The 18,330-nt window shown below is 38.0% G+C and overlaps 1 protein-coding gene across 4 annotated transcripts in view; it reads left to right on the top strand.

The window, feature by feature from the left end:
* The window catches only part of ATL1 (atlastin GTPase 1), an 84,390-nt gene that overhangs the window by 47,618 nt on the left and 18,442 nt on the right, over positions 1 to 18,330 (top strand). For all 4 annotated transcript variants that reach the window (XM_046654765.1, XM_046654766.1, XM_046654767.1 and 1 more), the window contains 4 exons: positions 1,225 to 1,359; positions 1,818 to 1,922; positions 3,902 to 3,952; positions 6,346 to 6,402. In XM_046654765.1, the coding sequence (XP_046510721.1) occupies positions 1,225 to 1,359; positions 1,818 to 1,922; positions 3,902 to 3,952; positions 6,346 to 6,402 (348 nt within the window). The remainder of the gene's footprint in view (positions 1 to 1,224; positions 1,360 to 1,817; positions 1,923 to 3,901; positions 3,953 to 6,345; positions 6,403 to 18,330) is intronic.

The raw sequence follows: 18,330 nt of genomic DNA, 5'->3' as shown, positions 1-18,330 counted from the left end.
CTCATTTGAGACAACAGTGTGGCACAGGAATGCGACTGTCGGGGACCTGGGATAAACCAGAAGCAGGAGGATCAGTAGGAGACTAGAGCTGGAGAGAAGGTTGGGAATGAAGAGCAGACCAGTAGTTTCTCCACCCTGTCACCTCTAATAGCTCCGATGTGAGTATGGATGTTGAGGCAGAATAGACAGGCTACCCAAAGAAACTTTGTATTATGCATTTTATATTATGTATTTGTATTAAGTATTTATACCATAATTATCCATTTTGGATTGATTTTTTATAGTTGGGGTATTTTTGAACAATTTTGTAATGTTAACTAACATCTATCTCTAGCCTCAGTTGGAGCAAATCAAGAATAGAACTACTAAAATCCTTCAGGCTTTGAAAGCAAACAGAACTCTTACCATTCTCTATTCCTAGTATACCAACATTAGTATGCTACTTAACATGGGTGGGGAAAATTGGATGAACAAAATTAGTATACTTTCCATTCTTTGGGATTATACAGTTTTAGGCATAGTCATAGTTTTAACTGTGAAATAAACGTTAGAATGAAATACTCGATAACACTTGTCCTGTTGCTTGTGTTAAATAGCATTTGCCGAGATTAAAGTGTAACAGATTTGTTTTGTTTTTGTTTTTCTACACCTCCCAGTAGCTACCTCTTCTCCTGCTATTCACTTCCTCCTCCCCATAATACCAAAGCATTTGTGTATATTATCATTCTGTATATCCTGACAGAATCTGCTCTCTCACACTTTTATTTCTTTGTTTCTGGAATGCCCTCCCCAATTTTACTCACCTGGAAAATTCCAAAACATTCTTAAAGTCTTAGCTCAAGCATCACCTCTCCTATGAAGTCTTACCTGACAGCTAGTTATTTCTTTTCCTATGCTTCCATTTATGGCTAATGTACACTCCCATTTTGGCATGCATATATTTCATCATAATGGTTTGTTAGCATGTCTATCTCCCTGTTAGGCTGTTGGCTTCCCCTGGTCTGGAATGATTTCTTTGTATCTCCAGGACCTGGCATAAAATGTGGCAGATTGTTGGTCCTCTGTAATTATTTTTTGGATGAATAAAATAATTGTATCAATACAGGAGGTGTGCATATGTTGTTTCCTTTTGAGTAGAGTTGGAGAGGGATACAAATTGGAATGGATGAGTGGAAAAAACTATACTACATATCCAGGTCCATATCAGACTTTCTTAATTTATAGGAATCAGTTGATTGGATTGGAGATTACAATGAACCATTGACTGGTTTTTCATGGAGAGGTGGGTCTGAACGAGAAACCACAGGAATCCAAATATGGAGTGAAGTCTTCCTTATCAATAAACCTGATGGTAAAAAGGTATGATGCGAACTTCTTAAAGAAAGTTGCGTTTCCCTTGGAATCGTTATCACTTTTTGGGATCCTCAAAAATGTTCTTTTGAAAACTAATTTGACATGAAGATTGAAAGGGAACTGGGTAGCATCCTATTGCACATTCTCTGATCCTCTGTCTGGAGATCAGGGTAGGTGAAATCATAGGGACAGCAGAACAGCAGATCAGCAAGCTAACCTCTATACTTGTTTGTTTCAGTGCTGTTTCTGTTATGTTGGATTACCAGTGAAAATTAATCATTACAGTATTCAGCAGCTGATTAATATTTTTATTTTCTATGACATTCATGGCACATGTAAAAACTTACCTATTAAGTAATCCCTGGTAGTGGCTTGCTTTAGTTCTTAATAGCGTTAACCTTGTGGTGACCCCAGGCCGCTGCGTATTCTGTAACATGTCTCTAATGGGCTCTACCTGTCTGTAGGTTGCCGTGCTCCTGATGGATACTCAGGGAACCTTTGACAGCCAGTCAACTCTGAGAGATTCGGCCACAGTGTTTGCCCTTAGCACAATGATCAGCTCAATACAGGTATGGAATAAAATAAATCCATTTCAATGGATGTTCCTTTAACTAAAAATTATAAATATATGTATTTCTACATATGTGTGGCAGTGAGACAAACAATAGAAATGGCAAATCATGTATATTATTTGACTCAATTAGCATACTAGTTCTTATGTTTCTATATGAGTAGAATTGTTTTTGTTACTGTAATCTAATTTCTGATCAGTTTTCAATTGCCTGCTTTAGTCAGAAAAGGTTATCTTATTAATAATTTTTTCTGTTTAAAGCCTACAATAAACTCAACAGTATTAAATCTCATAATGTATGCAGATACATTGGGACCACCTATTGTAAGTTATGTTTAATGAAATAAGATTTATAAATGCAAAATTTTGTTTTACACAGCCAGTAGAAACATTTCTAAATGTAAAAACATTTCTGTGTGTTCATAGCTTTTTAAAACACTTCATACATTTAGGAAAGTAAATGTCTTCTTATAAAAATTTTTATCTTCCTTTCCTTTTTTCTTTCTTTGTCTATTTTTAAGTATGGCTTTTGAGGTTATTGTAGGTTTGTGAATTGTCCTGAAAGTCCTTGGAGTGTTTTACCATAACCATAGAACACATAGAATAAAAGATTTTAAGACAATTTTTAGATATTTTCTCTTCACTGGAAAGAGCAAGAAGAAATAGTGGCCAAGCAGCAGACCATTAAAGAAAAGTAGGAAAGGGAGGAAGGCAGAGCTGCTGGGATGAGGGGGTCAAGGCTGACGTTGTAGCGAGTGGAGAGAATGGAGCTGGTGAACCAGGAACCCGTGCATCTGTGTGGTTAGGACGATGAGCGGGTGCTAGAAGGACAGGTGATTATTTTGTAAAGGACTTTAAAATAAAAGTCATGATTATAACCTATGACTAACTAGCTTTAAAAAATATACTTCTTAAATGAATGTGCTCTTAAAATCCTGATTTAATATCTAATTTCTTCATAATCGACAGTATAAGCCATTTACACAAGCCAATTAAAACAAGATTGACTTTGTCTTTTTAATATTTATTATTTACTATTTATATTTTGCCTAAAGACATTGAATAGTTTTACTGAAAAATCTGCTAAGTCCTCAGTAATAACTATTTTTTATTATTATCTGAGAAATGATCTGTTATTTAAATACATACACCAAGTATACTGTTTGTATCAGCACATAAACATATAAGCATCCTTAACTTTTCTTTGAAGTTAATGAAGCAGTAATGCATACATATAAGGATGTGTATGATAATGCGTGATATTTAGAACCTAACTTCCTTCCTTATATAAATTCCTATAGAGGAGTGGAACTCTTGATAGATTTAACTAAAATAATCAATTGTGAAGAAGTCAACATAATTTTTCAAGACAACATTTTGTTTATGGGTTATTCAGTTCTAGATTGCTATTAATTTGGTGTGCTCACTAGAATGATTATTTTAGGGGCTGGCCCCATGGCCGAGTGGTTAAGTTCATACGCTCTGCTGCAGGCGGCTCAGTGTTTTGTTGGTTCACTTCCTGGGCGCGGACATGGCACTGCTCATCAAACCACACTGAGGCAGCATCCCACATGCCACAACTAGAAGGACCCACAGTGAAGAATATACAACTATGTACCAGGGGGTTTTGGGGAGAAAAAGGAAAAAAATAAAATCTTTAAAAAAAAAACAAACAAACCAGAATGATTATTTTATTGACTAGTTGTTAAATTAGGTTTGTAAAATAATTTTAATATTATGTCTCCAGGGCAGGTGCCTATGGTATTTCTGGAACAATTTTATGATCATTGTACTGTTTATTGTCTCTCAAACTGTCTTTACTCCTCTCTCAAGGTCTTATAAATATCATGATATAAGAATATATGTGCGAGAGTTTGATTTTGTGATAATTGAGATTTAGAAAAATAGAGAATGACAAAGTAAGTGCTTAAGATGATGCTAGTTATTTTCTCATTTCGACTTCGTTTCTTAATCAAGGTATATAACTTATCCCAAAATGTTCAGGAGGATGATCTTCAGCACCTCCAGGTAACAATGTTATACTCTTTATTTACTTATACTCTTTATTTATTTATTTATTTATCGTATATACCAGATATACAATATCTGGTAATCTTTTGAGCATGTAGAGAAGAATTTCAGGATTTTGTTGGGCCTTCTTCTACCTGGAAAACTTAGTAGTTCAGGAAGATTTAGAAACTTAACCAAGTGGAAGTTATCCTATTTCCAGGATTCTTGTTCCAATCCTGTATGGTTACGTGCTTTCTGATTCAGTTTTCAAATTCCTTTGTTTCTGTAGAGCTGCTTGCTGTCAGCCCTGTATATGTGAAAATATATGGCAAGTTAGAGTGGAGAAAGAGTTTTTGATTTAAAAATGACCCAAAATGAGCAGTAGAAGTCTTAACGTCAGGAGGTTAATGGCTGTTGGTGTGAGCCCAGTTGTAGGCCAGACTTTTTTCCTGTAGCCCACTTTCTGCCTGAGAACTATCGTCCATCAGCTATTTTATGATAGTCTGTAGAATTCTGTTTTAGATCTGGAAGAGACCTCAGTGACACTAATTTATCCTTCATGTCTTATAGATGAGGAAAATTTACCTAAACTCATTGGCTAATTAGTGGTAGAGTGGGAGTAGAGCTCTGGTCATCTCACTGGGCTCAGTGCCCCTTCCACTCTCCAGGCAGCATTTAAATCTCAAATAAGTAAGAGATGAGATATTTCCTAAAGATAGTTCACTTGTCTGTGACATTCTGCTTTCTTTCAATTCATGTTATTCTTGGTTACATGGCAAGACCTGTTGTTTCTCTGATAGTTTTCCTTGGCATATTTTATAGAAAATTTTGCTTTCAATATATTATTTCATCTTGGCAATAAGAGCCATGTGTAAATTTAACAGATAACAAAGGATGAGAGAGCAGGATAATCCGTGATATTGGAAATAATTTGGAGTTCACGTCCAGCATTACTCCCAAGTATATTTGTAGTACATCACACTTGACCATTTATGACAAATAGGCAATACACCGGATAATTGTCAGGTGTTTCTTATAATAAGTACAATTACTTTTTCAGGCATGTGTCATAACCTAGCCAATTACTTTCTGAGTTAATGACATGGCACCATTCAATGCTAGTTTAAGGATTTCTTTTTTAAAAAAGGACTGATTTTGGACTTTCATATTGAGTAAGTAATCCTTTTTTGAGATCATTTAAAAATATTCCCTAAATGACAACACCTCAACCCTCATCAAAAAAGATTGTGAATTCAGGGCTGGCCTGGTGATGCAGCGGTTAAGTTCACACGTTCCACTTGGGCCACCCAGGGTTCACCAGTTTGGATCCCGGGTATGGACATGGCACTGCATGGCAGCCATACTGTGGCAGGCGTCCCACGTATAAAGTAAAGGAAGATGGGCATGGATGTTAGCTCAGGGCCAGTCTTCCTCAGCAAAAAAAAAAAAAGAGGCAGATTGGCAGCAGATGTTAGCTCAGGGCTGATCTTCCTCAAAACAAAAAAAAAGATTGTGAATTCAAATTATGTTAGTAGATGATTCTAATGAGAGTGTCTAATCCCTGGACAAGCTGCCTTTTAGATGTGATGTCCCACACTTCCATTTAATCACTCTCATCAGATGCCTAGTAATTCCCCTTTGCTTCCTAGATTCCCATGGCTCCCACGAGACAGGCAGTGCAGTGCTGTGGAGCTACCCTAAAGTGGCAGGGGGAATTCTCTGTGTCAGCACTCTTCCCCAGCTCTGAGAAGCCACTGCGGCTTGTTGCTCCTGTGGATGAAGTGGCATTTCCTGTGTGCACAGAGGGAACCCTCTCAGCAGGGGCCCAATCACAGCCACCCCCTCACGTCTGTGTTCCCAAAAGCTTACATTTCTGTCAACACAAAAACTGATATGGTGCCTCTTAGTTGGGAGCAGTGAAAAATAAGAGAAGGCAGTGTATCTTTCTCTCCACTTTTTAAGCCAAGTGCCTACATGGTTTTGTAATAATCCAGGCCACTGTGCCGTTAAATTTCCTCAGGCAACAACTTTTGTAAATATATCCTATGTAGTTTATGGCTCTCTGCAAGTTCTGCTTTGAAAAGTCATTGAACATGTTTCTTTCTCCTCCATCTTCCCTAGAAAAAATTGTCCTACATTCTAGATATAAAAGATGTTAGCTTTAAAGTGGAAACTTTACTTTTAAAATGTACTTTGTGTCTTTAATTTTTAAATATCCAATTACTGTAGCTCTGCTTTGTCTAATACTTAGTTCCTTAAAATGATTATTACAATGTTAATAACATAGTATTATCTTGCAGCTAGGACAAAAAATGAATGGAAGAAAGTCAAAAAGTAAAACTTTGCAGATACTGAAGTTTTCTCTGTGTGTGTGTGTGTGCGCACGCGTGTGTGTGTGATTTTCCTTCCAGCTTTTCACTGAGTACGGCAGACTGGCAATGGAGGAAACCTTCCTGAAACCATTTCAGGTGAGTGAGGGTAAAAGGCTAATAAATTCTTATTAGATTTTCCTAAGACCATAACCAGGTATTTTAATTGAGAGGGTCATATTTCTTTCTCTTTTTCTTTATTTCATTCAAGAAGTGCTTTTGAATACCTATTTAATGCTATTTGATGCAAGGAGGAGATAGAAATGGAGAAATAAAAATTTAACAAATTATTTAAAAAAAGAAATGGGAAAATAAAAAGATGAATTAGCTATTTTGGTCCCTACAGGAATATCAGCTTTTCTCCCCTGAACCCAACCCTAGAGGTGTCACAGAAACCGGAAGAAAATTGATGAATTTGTCACGTATAAAAGCTAAAAACAAGCAAGACTCCTGGGACAAGAGAAGGTGGTTGCAAGCCACAGCAAAAGCTGGCTAAGCACCAGAGACAGGCTGTTAGCAAGGCAAGGTTTTTAGAGATGCCTTTTTCTTTTTTACACCCTGACCTGCATAAACCATTACCTGCTCCATTGCACTGAGGTAGGGATCAGAAGAATAGCAACCAGCTCAGCCTCTGCTAGGGGTGCCGGGGTAACATCAGTGCAGTAGCTGAGCTTGGGTTGGGTAGAATAAGCAGACTATTGGCCCTTCAGTGCTCCCTCCGCCCCGCACCCCCCCCTTTAATAGACCAGGAACCAGGAGACTGTAACCAAGTCAAACAGCCCTTGAAAACAGTCCTTGGAGGAGGCACAGATTAAACACTGAAGACTGTCCGCCTGAAACATGCCAGCTTCAGCCTAGGCTTTCAGGGGACCCTCAAGCTGCCCAGAATTGAGCCCCTCCCTGCAGACACACATCACCAGTCAAGGTGAATTCTGCCTGAGAGGAATGTGAGCACACAAGGAAACTGACCAACTGAAAAAGGGCAAAGAGAATTAACGGCTCAGGTGGCAAGGAGTTTAAAATGCACTGTATTAGTGATCTATTGCTGTACAACCTGTCATCCCAGAACTGTAAGAATGTATTCTCTCACACAGCTCTGGAGGGCCAGGATCTGGAGGGGCTGAGCCTGGGTTTCTCATAGTTGTGCTCAAGATGTTGCCATGGAGACATTCTCTAAGACTTGACCAGAGGGTCCACTTCCAGGCTCACTTAGTTGCCCGCTGGCCGGAGGCTTCAGTTCCTCCCCACGTGACCCTCCCATGGGGCTGCCTGCAGCAGGCTCTCCCAAAGCAAATGCTCTCATTGCAGGAGAGTGACCAGAGAACCTGCAACCTTTATAACCTAATCTTGGAGGAGAAGACACCATCAGTGCTGCTAAATTCTGTTGGTCATTCACCAACCCTGGTGTGATGTGGGAGGGAACTACACAGAGGATGGAATTCCAGGAAGCAGGGACCTGGGGGCCTTCTCAGAGGCAGACGACCATAAGGCATATCAAGTATTCTTAAATAAGGGATGAATAGCTCATGCTTCCAGTAATAGAAGATTAGGTAATTTGGATTAAGCTTCTTCCTGCCAATAATCACAAAAACTTGACAGAAAATTAAAAATTTGTCTGAATGAATGAGTATTAACAAGATAGTAAAAAATTGTTGAGCCCCAAGGGAAGATGGGGGCCGAAGAGGGGATAGGTATTATGTAAACACCAATGGGAAGAAAGCTAATGTGGCTACTTCATTTACTTCAAGTGAAGTAAACTTTAAGAAAAAAGCATTACTAAAGATAAAAATGGTAGTTCTTAATAATACATGAGTTGTAAGTAAACAAATTAGTAAATATGTAAGCAAATGTAAACAAACATTGTCTATATATGAAATAAAAATTTCTAGTTTATGGTAGATAAGAAGAACCAAAATACTGGACAAAATAGTATGTGCATTTTGATCCTTATATCAAGCAGGAGGAGCATTAAAATTACCTAGAGTTTAAAAGCATTTATGTGATAGTTAAAAGTTCAAGGGTTGCCACAAGAGTAATAGAGCTCGAGTATATTGTATCCAGGGCAGTAGAGGTGAAAATGGTATCAGAAAAGAACAAACAAATAAAACACGTAAATACTGTGATCACTCAAAGAGAACAAGAGAAAAGAAAAGGGAAGCGAGGAGAACAGGGACAGAAAGAAAGCACAAAGCCGAGAGGCACAGAGAAGGCCTTGTGCAAGTGTGGCACGACTTCAGTAAGGCAGATTGACATCACCAGAGAGACCATCAGCGTTTACAAACATGAAAACCCAACTGTATGCTATCCATAAAACATATGAAAACGCCAGAACGTGCTCATTTGAAAACAAAAGTGTGGAAAAAGATGCAGCAGGCACATAGTGAAAGAAAGCGTGGGTATCTATATAATGTGAGACTTCAGGTCAATAAACATTAGTTAGAATAAAGAAGTTCATAATCATAAAAAGTTCACTAGGAAGATAAAAGAATTCTAAATTTTTATGTCAAATAGCCCCAAAATATATAAAGTAAACATTGCTAGAGGGGCCGGCCCAGTGGTGCAGCAGTTAAGTGTACATGTTCTGCTTCGGCTGCCTGGTTTCGCCGGTTTGGATCCCGGGTGCGGACATGGCACCACTTGGCAAGCCATGCTGTGGTGGGTGTCCCACATATAAAGTGGAGGAAGATGGGCATGGATGTTAGCTCAGGGCCAGTCTTCCTCAGCAAAAAGAGGAGGATTAGTAGCAGATGTTAGCTCAAGGGCTAATCTTCCTCAAAAATTAGAAGAAAATTGCTAGAACCATATGAGGAAATTTATACTAACATAGCTTTCCTAACTGTTCGTAGGTCAGACAAATATTAAATTAGTAAAGATGGAGAAGATATGAAACACAGGGCTGACACACTTGCTTTTTTGGACATGTATACCTAACAAACAGTACACATTGCTCTTCACCGTCAGGTGCATTTACAAAAATTTACCACATACTAAGCTACAAAGCAGGGCTCCACAAATTTCAAAGGATTAAATTGGATAATCTAGTTAAAAGTTAATAAGAAAGTGCTCATTAAAAAATGCATATTTTGGGGGCCGGCCCCATGGCCGAGTGGCTATGTTTGCGTGCTCTGCTTTGGCAGCCCAGGGTTTCGCCGGTTCGGATCCTGGGCACAGACATGGCACCGCTCATCAGGCCATGTTGAGACCGTGCCCCACATGCCACAACTAGAAGGACTGACAACTAAAAATATACAACTGTGTGCTGGGGGGATTTGGGGAGGAAAAAAGCAGAAAAAAAAAAGAAGATTGGCAACAGTTGTTAGCTAAGGTGACAATCTTTAAGAAAAAAAAAAACGCATGTTTTGGAAATTTAAGCACACATTTAAAAAATAATTTATGAGTCAATCAAAATCATAATAAAAAATTGAAAATACTGAGAACTGAATGCTTTAAAAAATCATGCATGTTGAAAATTAAATGTTATAATGAAAATAGTGCTTGGAGGAAAAAAATATAGCCCTAAATGTTTATATTAGGGAACAAGGCAGAAAATTAGTGATGTAAGCACAAATTAAGAGAAAAAAACAACAGAAGAACCCTAAAGAAAATAAAAGAAAAAAGTTAGATAAGAGCTACATGCCTCAAGATGGATCAATCTTAGGAACATAACATGAAGTGAAAGCTAGTTATCTCTGAAAGACTATGTATAGTATGATGGCATTTTTAATATAGTTCAGAAATGAGCTGAACTAAACTAAATGGCATATTGTTTAAGAATACATATACATATGTCATAAAACTATATTGAAGGCAAAATTTAGGACAGTGGTTAACATGTATGTTACATATGTTATTTTGCAGTTGTCGTAAAATGTTTAATCTTTAAAAAAATCAATGGTATGTCTCAAAACCAGCAATTACCAACTAGCAAATGTAAGTTTTTTAAAAAGGATAACATTCACAATAGCAAGTAAAAAAAAGCTTTGGCAATTAGCTACCAAAATATAAGACCTTTATGGAGAAGGATTCAAAGCTCTATTAAAGATCATAAAGGAAAATTTATATAACACAGATAAAATGTGACTCCAGATGGGATGATTTAATGTCATAGAGAATTTAATTCTCCCCAAGTTAATCAATAAACTCAGTGCAGTTTTGATTAAAATTACAGCAGGACTTTTTTTTTGAGAAATCTGACACATTTTTCTGTGACTTACATGGAAGAATTAAGTTCTGTTTTGATTTAAGTCAGTTTTTAAAAAGGAAATCCAAACTGGAGGACTAAACACAAACTAGAAAACCATAAGAATGAAAGTGGCATGGTTCTACAGATACAAGAAAAAAGCCCAATGGAACGAAACAGTTCAAATATGTCCCTGTATACCTGGAAACCGGGTATTCAATAAAGGTGGTGTCATAAACCAGTGGGAAATGGACGGATTAATAGCTGGGGTTTGGAAAAACTGTCACTGTTTGAAGAAAAAGTTGGATTTTTACTAAACACCACATCTAGAAGTGAGCTCCAATTGGATTAAAGAATCAAGTATGAAAGTTAAAACTATAAAGCTAATAGAAGACAATACTGGAGAATTTCCTTCTGAACTGGGGTGAAGAAACATTTATTTACTAAGACTCCCCAAAATAAACCATGGTGTGAAAAATTGGTGGATATTACTACATCAAAATAGCATATTTCTGTTTATCAGATGACTCCACAAGCAAAGTGAGGGGGTGGTAGTAGATAGGGACAATGTCAAAAGTCAACAAGGGATTAATGTATAGAATATATAAGGAAGTTTTGCAAATAAGTGAGACTTGGACACCAGTCAACAATCAGCAAAGGAACCACTGCACAGCTATTAGAATGGACAGATTCCAGGGCACTGGCAACACCACAGGCTCCACAAATGAGGATGTGGAGCAGCAGGAGCTCTCAGTAACTGCTGGTGGGGATGCAAATAGTACAGCCACTTTGGAAGACACTTTGGTGGTTTCTTACAAAACTAAACATACTCTTACCATATGATCCAGCAATCATGCTCCTTGGTACTTACTCAAAGGAGTTGAAAACTTAGATCCACACAAAAACCTGCTCACGGATGTTTTTAGCAGCTTTATTCATAATTGCCAAGACTTGGAAGCAACCAAGATGTCCTTCAGTAGGTGAATGGGTAACTATGTGATACATCCATATCTGATACATCCAGATGATGGAATATCATTCAGTGCTAAAAAGAAAGGAGCAATCAAGCCATAAAAAGACATGGAAGGAAACTTAAATGCAAAGGGAGCCAATCTGAAAAGCCTACATTCTGTATGATTCCAACTATATGACATTCTGGAAAAGGCAAAACTATGGGACAGTTAAAGATCAGTGGTTGGTGGGTATAGGGGGAGCAAGGGGCAGAGAAATGCATAAGCAGAGCACAGAGGATTTTTTGAGCAGTAAAAATACTCTGTATGATACCATAATGATAGATGTATGTCATATATGTCGTTATATATTGGTCCAAACCCATAGAATGTACAACACTAAGAGTGAACCCTAAGGCAAACTGTGGACTGTGAGTGATTATGATGAGTCATTGTAGATTCATTCTTGGTAAAAAATGTACCATTCTGGTGAGTGATGTTGATAATAGGGGAGTCTGTGTGGAGGAGCAGGTGGTATATGGCAAATCTCTGTACCTCTGTACTTTTCTCTCAATTTTATTGTAAACCTAAAACTGCTCTACAAAAATAGTCTTAAAAAACACATTCAAAAATGATAAACAGGGGGCTGGCCCCGTGGCCGAGTGGTTAAGTTCGCGCTCCGCTGCAGGCGGCCCAGTGTTTCGTTGGTTCGAATCCTGGGCGCGGACATGGCTCTGCTCATCAGACCACGCTGAGGCAGCGTCCCACATACCACAACTAGAAGAACCCACAACGAAGAATATACAACTATGTACCAGGGGGCTTTGGGGAGAAAAAGGAAATAATAAAATCTTTAAAAAAAAAAAAAAAATGATAAACAGAACTTAATTTTAAAAACAGGCAAAGGATATACAGTCACGTGTCACTTAATGACGAGGATACATTCTGGGAAATGTGTCATTAGGCGATTTCCTCATTATGCAAACATCATAGACTGTTCTTACACAAACCCAGACGGTATAGCCTACCACACAGCTAAGCTCCACACCATTGGATTATGCGGTCTGTCGTTGACCAAAACGACATTATGCAGTCATTATGCAGTGCCTGACTGTATAGACAGTTCACAGAAAGGAAACCTGAATGACTAACATATTTTTGAAGGGATGTCAACTCTAATTGATAATCAGATAAAAATTAAAACAATGACATATCACTTTACACTCATTAGACAGGCAAAAAGTACAACACAAGGATAATACCAAGTGAGAGCTAGGATTTGGTAGATGGGAGCTCTCAGGCCCTGCTGGTAAAAGTGCAGATTGGAGCAGCCATTCTGTGGAACAGGGGAAACATTCCAGGATCTTCACTATAGCATTATGGAGTGGTAGTGGCAGGAAGTTGGAGGCTACTTAGGTGCCCATCACTGGAAGATGGGTACAGAAAGTAAGGTAAAAAGCATACTGTGGGGAGTTTTGCAACATCCAAAGGCAATGAACCTGAAGTATATAGGGGGCATGAATAGACTGTTAAAATTCATACTGAATTAAGTAGGAAAAAAGTTTATCTATAACACAATACTATTTATGATTATTTAAAACACTTTATGTACACAAGATAATGTACATTAGAATGGGTCTGGTTGAAGGCAGACAGTTGAGGAATGGGAGTGAGGATCTGGGAAAAATATGATGAAGCAAGAAAGATGCCTTTGGGTGGAGAAATTGATGGTATGCTGTAAGTGCAGGATATGAATCTCTCCCTGAGGTCTGGGGAAGGTGGTGGGAGAGGAGTCGAAGTGGAATAACCAGATCCTGTTTGCAATCTTCTGTATGGCTTATAATACTTACTAGGCTTTGTCTTTTTTTAAGTTATTTAATCATTTGTCAGGTTGATAGTTGAAGTGTTGTATGGTAATTAGGCTATTTGCTTTGATTTTTCTCTTCTCTGAACTTGTTACTCAGGACCCGTTGGCATAGACGGGGGAACGCCACTATAAATTTTAGAGAGGAATTTTGTCTTACCAGCAGGTGTCACTGCTTCTTACACTTTGCCAGATCTACTAAAACCAAAAGAGGTCAACGAATGCTCTGATAATAGTAGATAGGTAGGTAGATAGAGTGATAGAAAAAACTTTGAGATCATCATTTGTTGGCATGAAATGTTAGAGAAAGGACAAAGCTTTGCCTGAATGAGTCAACAATGACTCCTAAACAGATTTGGACTTATAAATCTAAGTATCTGAAATTGAAATAAGAAACTTAGTAAGTAGCAAAAGTGGCTTCCAAAGCTATTTAATAGTGTTTAAAATTAAAGCTACCAAATTCAAAACAAAACATACTACACATCATGAAATTAAAAGATAAAATGCAAATATATATTCAAATCTCAGAACATTTAAAATATTAGCAAAATAATTCACATTTAAATTAGAAAAAGCATAGAGAGAAAAAATTCCAGAATAAAATAACTTACATAAAAGTTCAATTAATTCAGCAAGGTTTTTTTTAGCAGGTCACCACTTTTATCCTCATCCTCCATCTAAGAAGATAGCAGCTTTATTTATTCAGATAAAATTGTGGCAAAATTTTAAACATTGCCTGAGAAAGTAAGGTGAGGGATAATGAAATATAGAAAATAATTTTTTCTACAAAGAATCCTAAAATTTATATGGAACATCAAAAGACCCTCAATAGCTAAAGGAATCCTGAGGAAAAAGAACAAAGCTGGAGTTATCACACTCCCTGATTTCAAAATATACTACGAAGCTATAGTAACCAAAACAGCATGGTACTAGCATAAAAACAGACACACATATCAATGGAACAGAATTGAGAGCCCGGAAAGAAACCCACACATATATGGATAGCTAATTTTTGACAAGGGAGCCAAGAGCATACAATGGAGAAAGGAGAGTCTCTTCAATAAACGGTGTTGGGAAAACTGGACAGCCACATGCAAAAGAATGAAAGTATACCATTATCGTACCCCAAGCACAAAAATCAACTCAAAATGGATTAAAGACTTGAATGTAAGACCTGAAACCATGAAACTTCTAGAAGAAAACATAGGCAGTATGCTCTTTGACATTGGTCTTAGCATATTTTCAAGAGCCATGTCTGACCGGGCATGGGAAACAAAAGAAAAAATAAACGAATGGGACTACGTCAAACTAAAAAGCTTCTGCACAGCAAAGGAAACCATCAACAAAATGAAAAGACAACCTAACAATTGGGAGAAGATATTTGCAAACCATATATCAGATAAGGGGTTAATATCCAAAATATACAAAGAACTCATACATGTCAACAACAAAAAAACCAACAACCCAATTAAAAAATGAGCAAAAGATCTGAACAGAGATTTCTCCAAAGAATGTATATGGATGGCCAACAGGCACATGAAAAGATGTTCAACGTCATTAGCTATCAGGGAAATGCAAATCAAAACTACAATGAAAGATCACCTCACTCCCATCAGAATGGCTATAATTAACAAGACAGGAAACAACAAGTGTTGGAGAGGATGTGGAGAGAAGGGAACCCTTGTTCACTGCTGGTGGGAGTGCAAACTGGTGCAGCCACTATGGAAAGCAGTATGGAGTTTCCTCAGAAAATTAAGGATAGATCTACCATATGATCCAGCTATTCCACCGCTGGGTATTTATCCAAAGAACTTGAAAACACAAATGCATAAAGATACGTGCACTCCTGTGTTCATTGCAGCCTTATTCACAATACCCAAGACTTGGGAGCAACGTAGGTGCCCATCAAGGGACGAATGGATAAAGAAGATGTAGTATATATACACAATGGACTACTACTCAACTGTAAGACAAGATGAAATCCAGCCTTTTGTGACAACATGGATGCCCCTTGAGGGTATTATGCTGAGTGAAATAAGTCAGAGGGAGAAAGTCAAATACCATAAGTAGAAGATAAAAACAATGACAGACAAACACATAGCAACAGAGATTGAATTGGTGGTTACCGGAGGGGAAGGGGGAGCGAGGAGAGTGAAAGGGGTGGTTAGGCACATGTGTGGTGATGGATCGTAATTAGTCTTTGGGTGGTGAACATGATGTAATCTACACAGAAATTAAAATATATTACGATGTACACCTGAAAGTTATATAATGTTATAATCCAATGTTACTGCAATAAAAAAATATTTAAAATTTTAAAAACACAAGATCAAAGAAAAAATAAAATAATTTGTTCTAAACTAATAATTTCACAAATTTAAAATAGAAGAATTCTTAACTCTGAAACAGAGTGAAATTATAAATAATAAGCGAGGTGTATCTGAGGCAGTAAAAGTCAGGACATTTAGCCAATGGAATGAATAGCTGAATTAACAGATTAATTTGATTCTTAAATCAAGTCAATTTATATCAAGCAAACAAAATATCTGTCATTGTATTTAATAACTATTTTTAAAAAGAGAACTAAAAGCTAAGTGAATTCAGTTTAAAAGCAAAAGCAAAGTTTAGCTAACGGTGTGTTGGTAAATATTTACCGCAGGCTGCGGGGGAGGGAGGAGGAGGGTCTGATCTGGAGCGTTTGCTGGTTTCTGTGGTGTAAATACTTTTACCATGGCCAATTTCAAGCTACTAACATGATGTCAGCTGACTTGTAAGATTCCTCAAATTTTAACCACTGTTCTTTGCAAGCTTATAAGAGCTAGTTGTGAACTACTTAGCACACTGAGGAAGTTTAATCCATATTAAGACATAGTATGCCGTTCTCTATGTGACATTACTTGTTTTGCTCACTATGAGCTCCTGAATCTTAACTATAATAATCCAGCAGTAGCTACAATCATCAATGTAATTTTCTATAAAAACAACTAAGTTCCTTGGGTTCTCTACCTTAGGACTTCAACAAGTTTGGTTGAGAATGACTCAGTACATTTGCATTAATTTAAACGTGATTGTATGTAATACCAATGCAGATTTTACAAGGACTTTGGATAATAATTTCCAATTTGCTTTAAGAAATTCATGAAAATATCTTGTCAGGTGTGGTAGGAGACTTGTCTCTATTTGGGTCTATGAATTTTTCTTCCGTGGTCATTTGGACTTGGGTAAGCCATACCTGGCCCCACATTGCTCTGCACTGAGATGATTACATCCTTGGGTCAGGATCCTTAGTACTAATTATGGGAATTTTTTGGATTGTTAAATATTATTATCTGAAGTTCATTTTAAATGGAGTTTAATTTACAGACTGTTTTTCAACACCAAGAAAGGCTGTCTTCCTCCAATGCTCTCTGCTGGACGATTGGCCACTAGCTACCTGCTCCCCCAAGAAAGGCTTAGTTCCCATTTGTGTGGCTCTGCAGCTTTTTCTGTGTGTGCTTGTCACTCCTGTCCTCTCAGTTCTGCTGGGCTGTGGTGGAGAGGGTTTTACTTGTTCTGCGAGGTTGTGATAACAGTGAATTTACTTTGGGTCTGAGCTGAAAATGAATTCCTCAGTTTGCTGGAAATTGGGCTCTAAGATGCCTGTGTATTATGCCATTAAGTGTGCCCTTTGGCTGTGGCAGCCCAGGAGTTTAGTGTTTAACCATTTCATGTCCTCTAATTATATGGACTACTAAAGTATGGTCTCATTATTCACTCAAGCCAACTTCTTAGATGTCAGACATTTCCAAGTTGCATTTCTACATGGCAGGTGTGTTTATAGGCCAGTCTGCAAAAGCCTATTTAATCTATAGCAAGCTTAAATACTAGCCATGATATTCGTGAACCCTGGTTCCTTTAAGCCAAAGCTCTGTTTTATCCAATTATTCCTGGACCTCTCTGAGGCGTGGAGCCCTGAGACAGATAGATGGGTGTGCTGGCAGTATTTAGGTTGTGTGGCTAGCAGAGAAGAGATGGATTTTCATGAGATCTGCAGCCTTGGTGATAGACACAGAGCAAGGTTTTTTAAGCACCTGAATTAAAATTACCTTGGGAGCCTATTAGTTTGAATTTCTGAGCTATACCCCAGTTTTATTGAATCAACTCTGTGTGTTGGGACCAGGGAATTGGCACTCTCCAGGTCATTCTTAAGCACTCAGCATTTGAGGACTGAATTAGCAACTGGGCACACCCTGGCAGAGGGCTTGTATGGTACAGGAGGCTCTGGTAACGGAGAGATGGGGTGCCATTTCTGTAAACAGGTGGTTAGTAGACTAAGACCTGCATGTAATAGGAGAATAAGAAGGGTAAACCCTAAACACTTTCCTGCACACAAGCTCGAACCTCTTCTCTCAGAAGCCGTATTTCATTCTTGAGTGTGTGTTTTAGGGCTGTTCACATCTATTCTCTTCTCTTTCATCTCCTCAGTATTAAGTACTCTGCCTTCTGGATTAGTGAATTCATCCCAGTTTTCTCCCATAGCATTTTCACTAACCATTTTCATACACTGAAAGGCCCACTAACACCCTAGGCCTTAGAAATAGATTTGAGTCAGGGCCTGCCTGGTGGCGCAGCAGTTAAGTGCACACATTCTGCTTCGGCGGCCCAGGATTCACCAGTTTGGATCCTGGGTGCGGACATGGCACTGCTTGGCAAATCGTGCTGTGGTAGGCGTCCCATATATAAAGTAGAGGAAGATGGGCACTAACATTAGCTCAGGGCCAGTCTTCCTCAGCAAAAAGAGGAGGATTGGCAGCAGATGTTAGCTCAGGGCTAATCTTCCTCAAAAAAATAAATAAATAAAAGAAATAGTTTTGACTCAACACAAACATACGTGCGCTCAAGCAAACACACAAACACGCAGTAACTGTGTGAGGCAATGGATGTGTTACTTGTGTGTATGTATCACCATCTGTGTATGTATTACATCATCACATTGTAGACCTTAAACTTACCCAATGTTATATGTCAATTATATCTCAGTAAAGCTGGGGAAA

Source organism: Equus quagga, chromosome 2 (genome assembly GCF_021613505.1).
Source record: "Equus quagga isolate Etosha38 chromosome 2, UCLA_HA_Equagga_1.0, whole genome shotgun sequence".
Classification (NCBI taxonomy): Eukaryota; Metazoa; Chordata; class Mammalia; order Perissodactyla; family Equidae; genus Equus; species Equus quagga.
The sequence above is the reverse complement of the archived record's forward strand: the minus strand, read 5'-3'. Positions and strand labels throughout refer to the sequence as shown.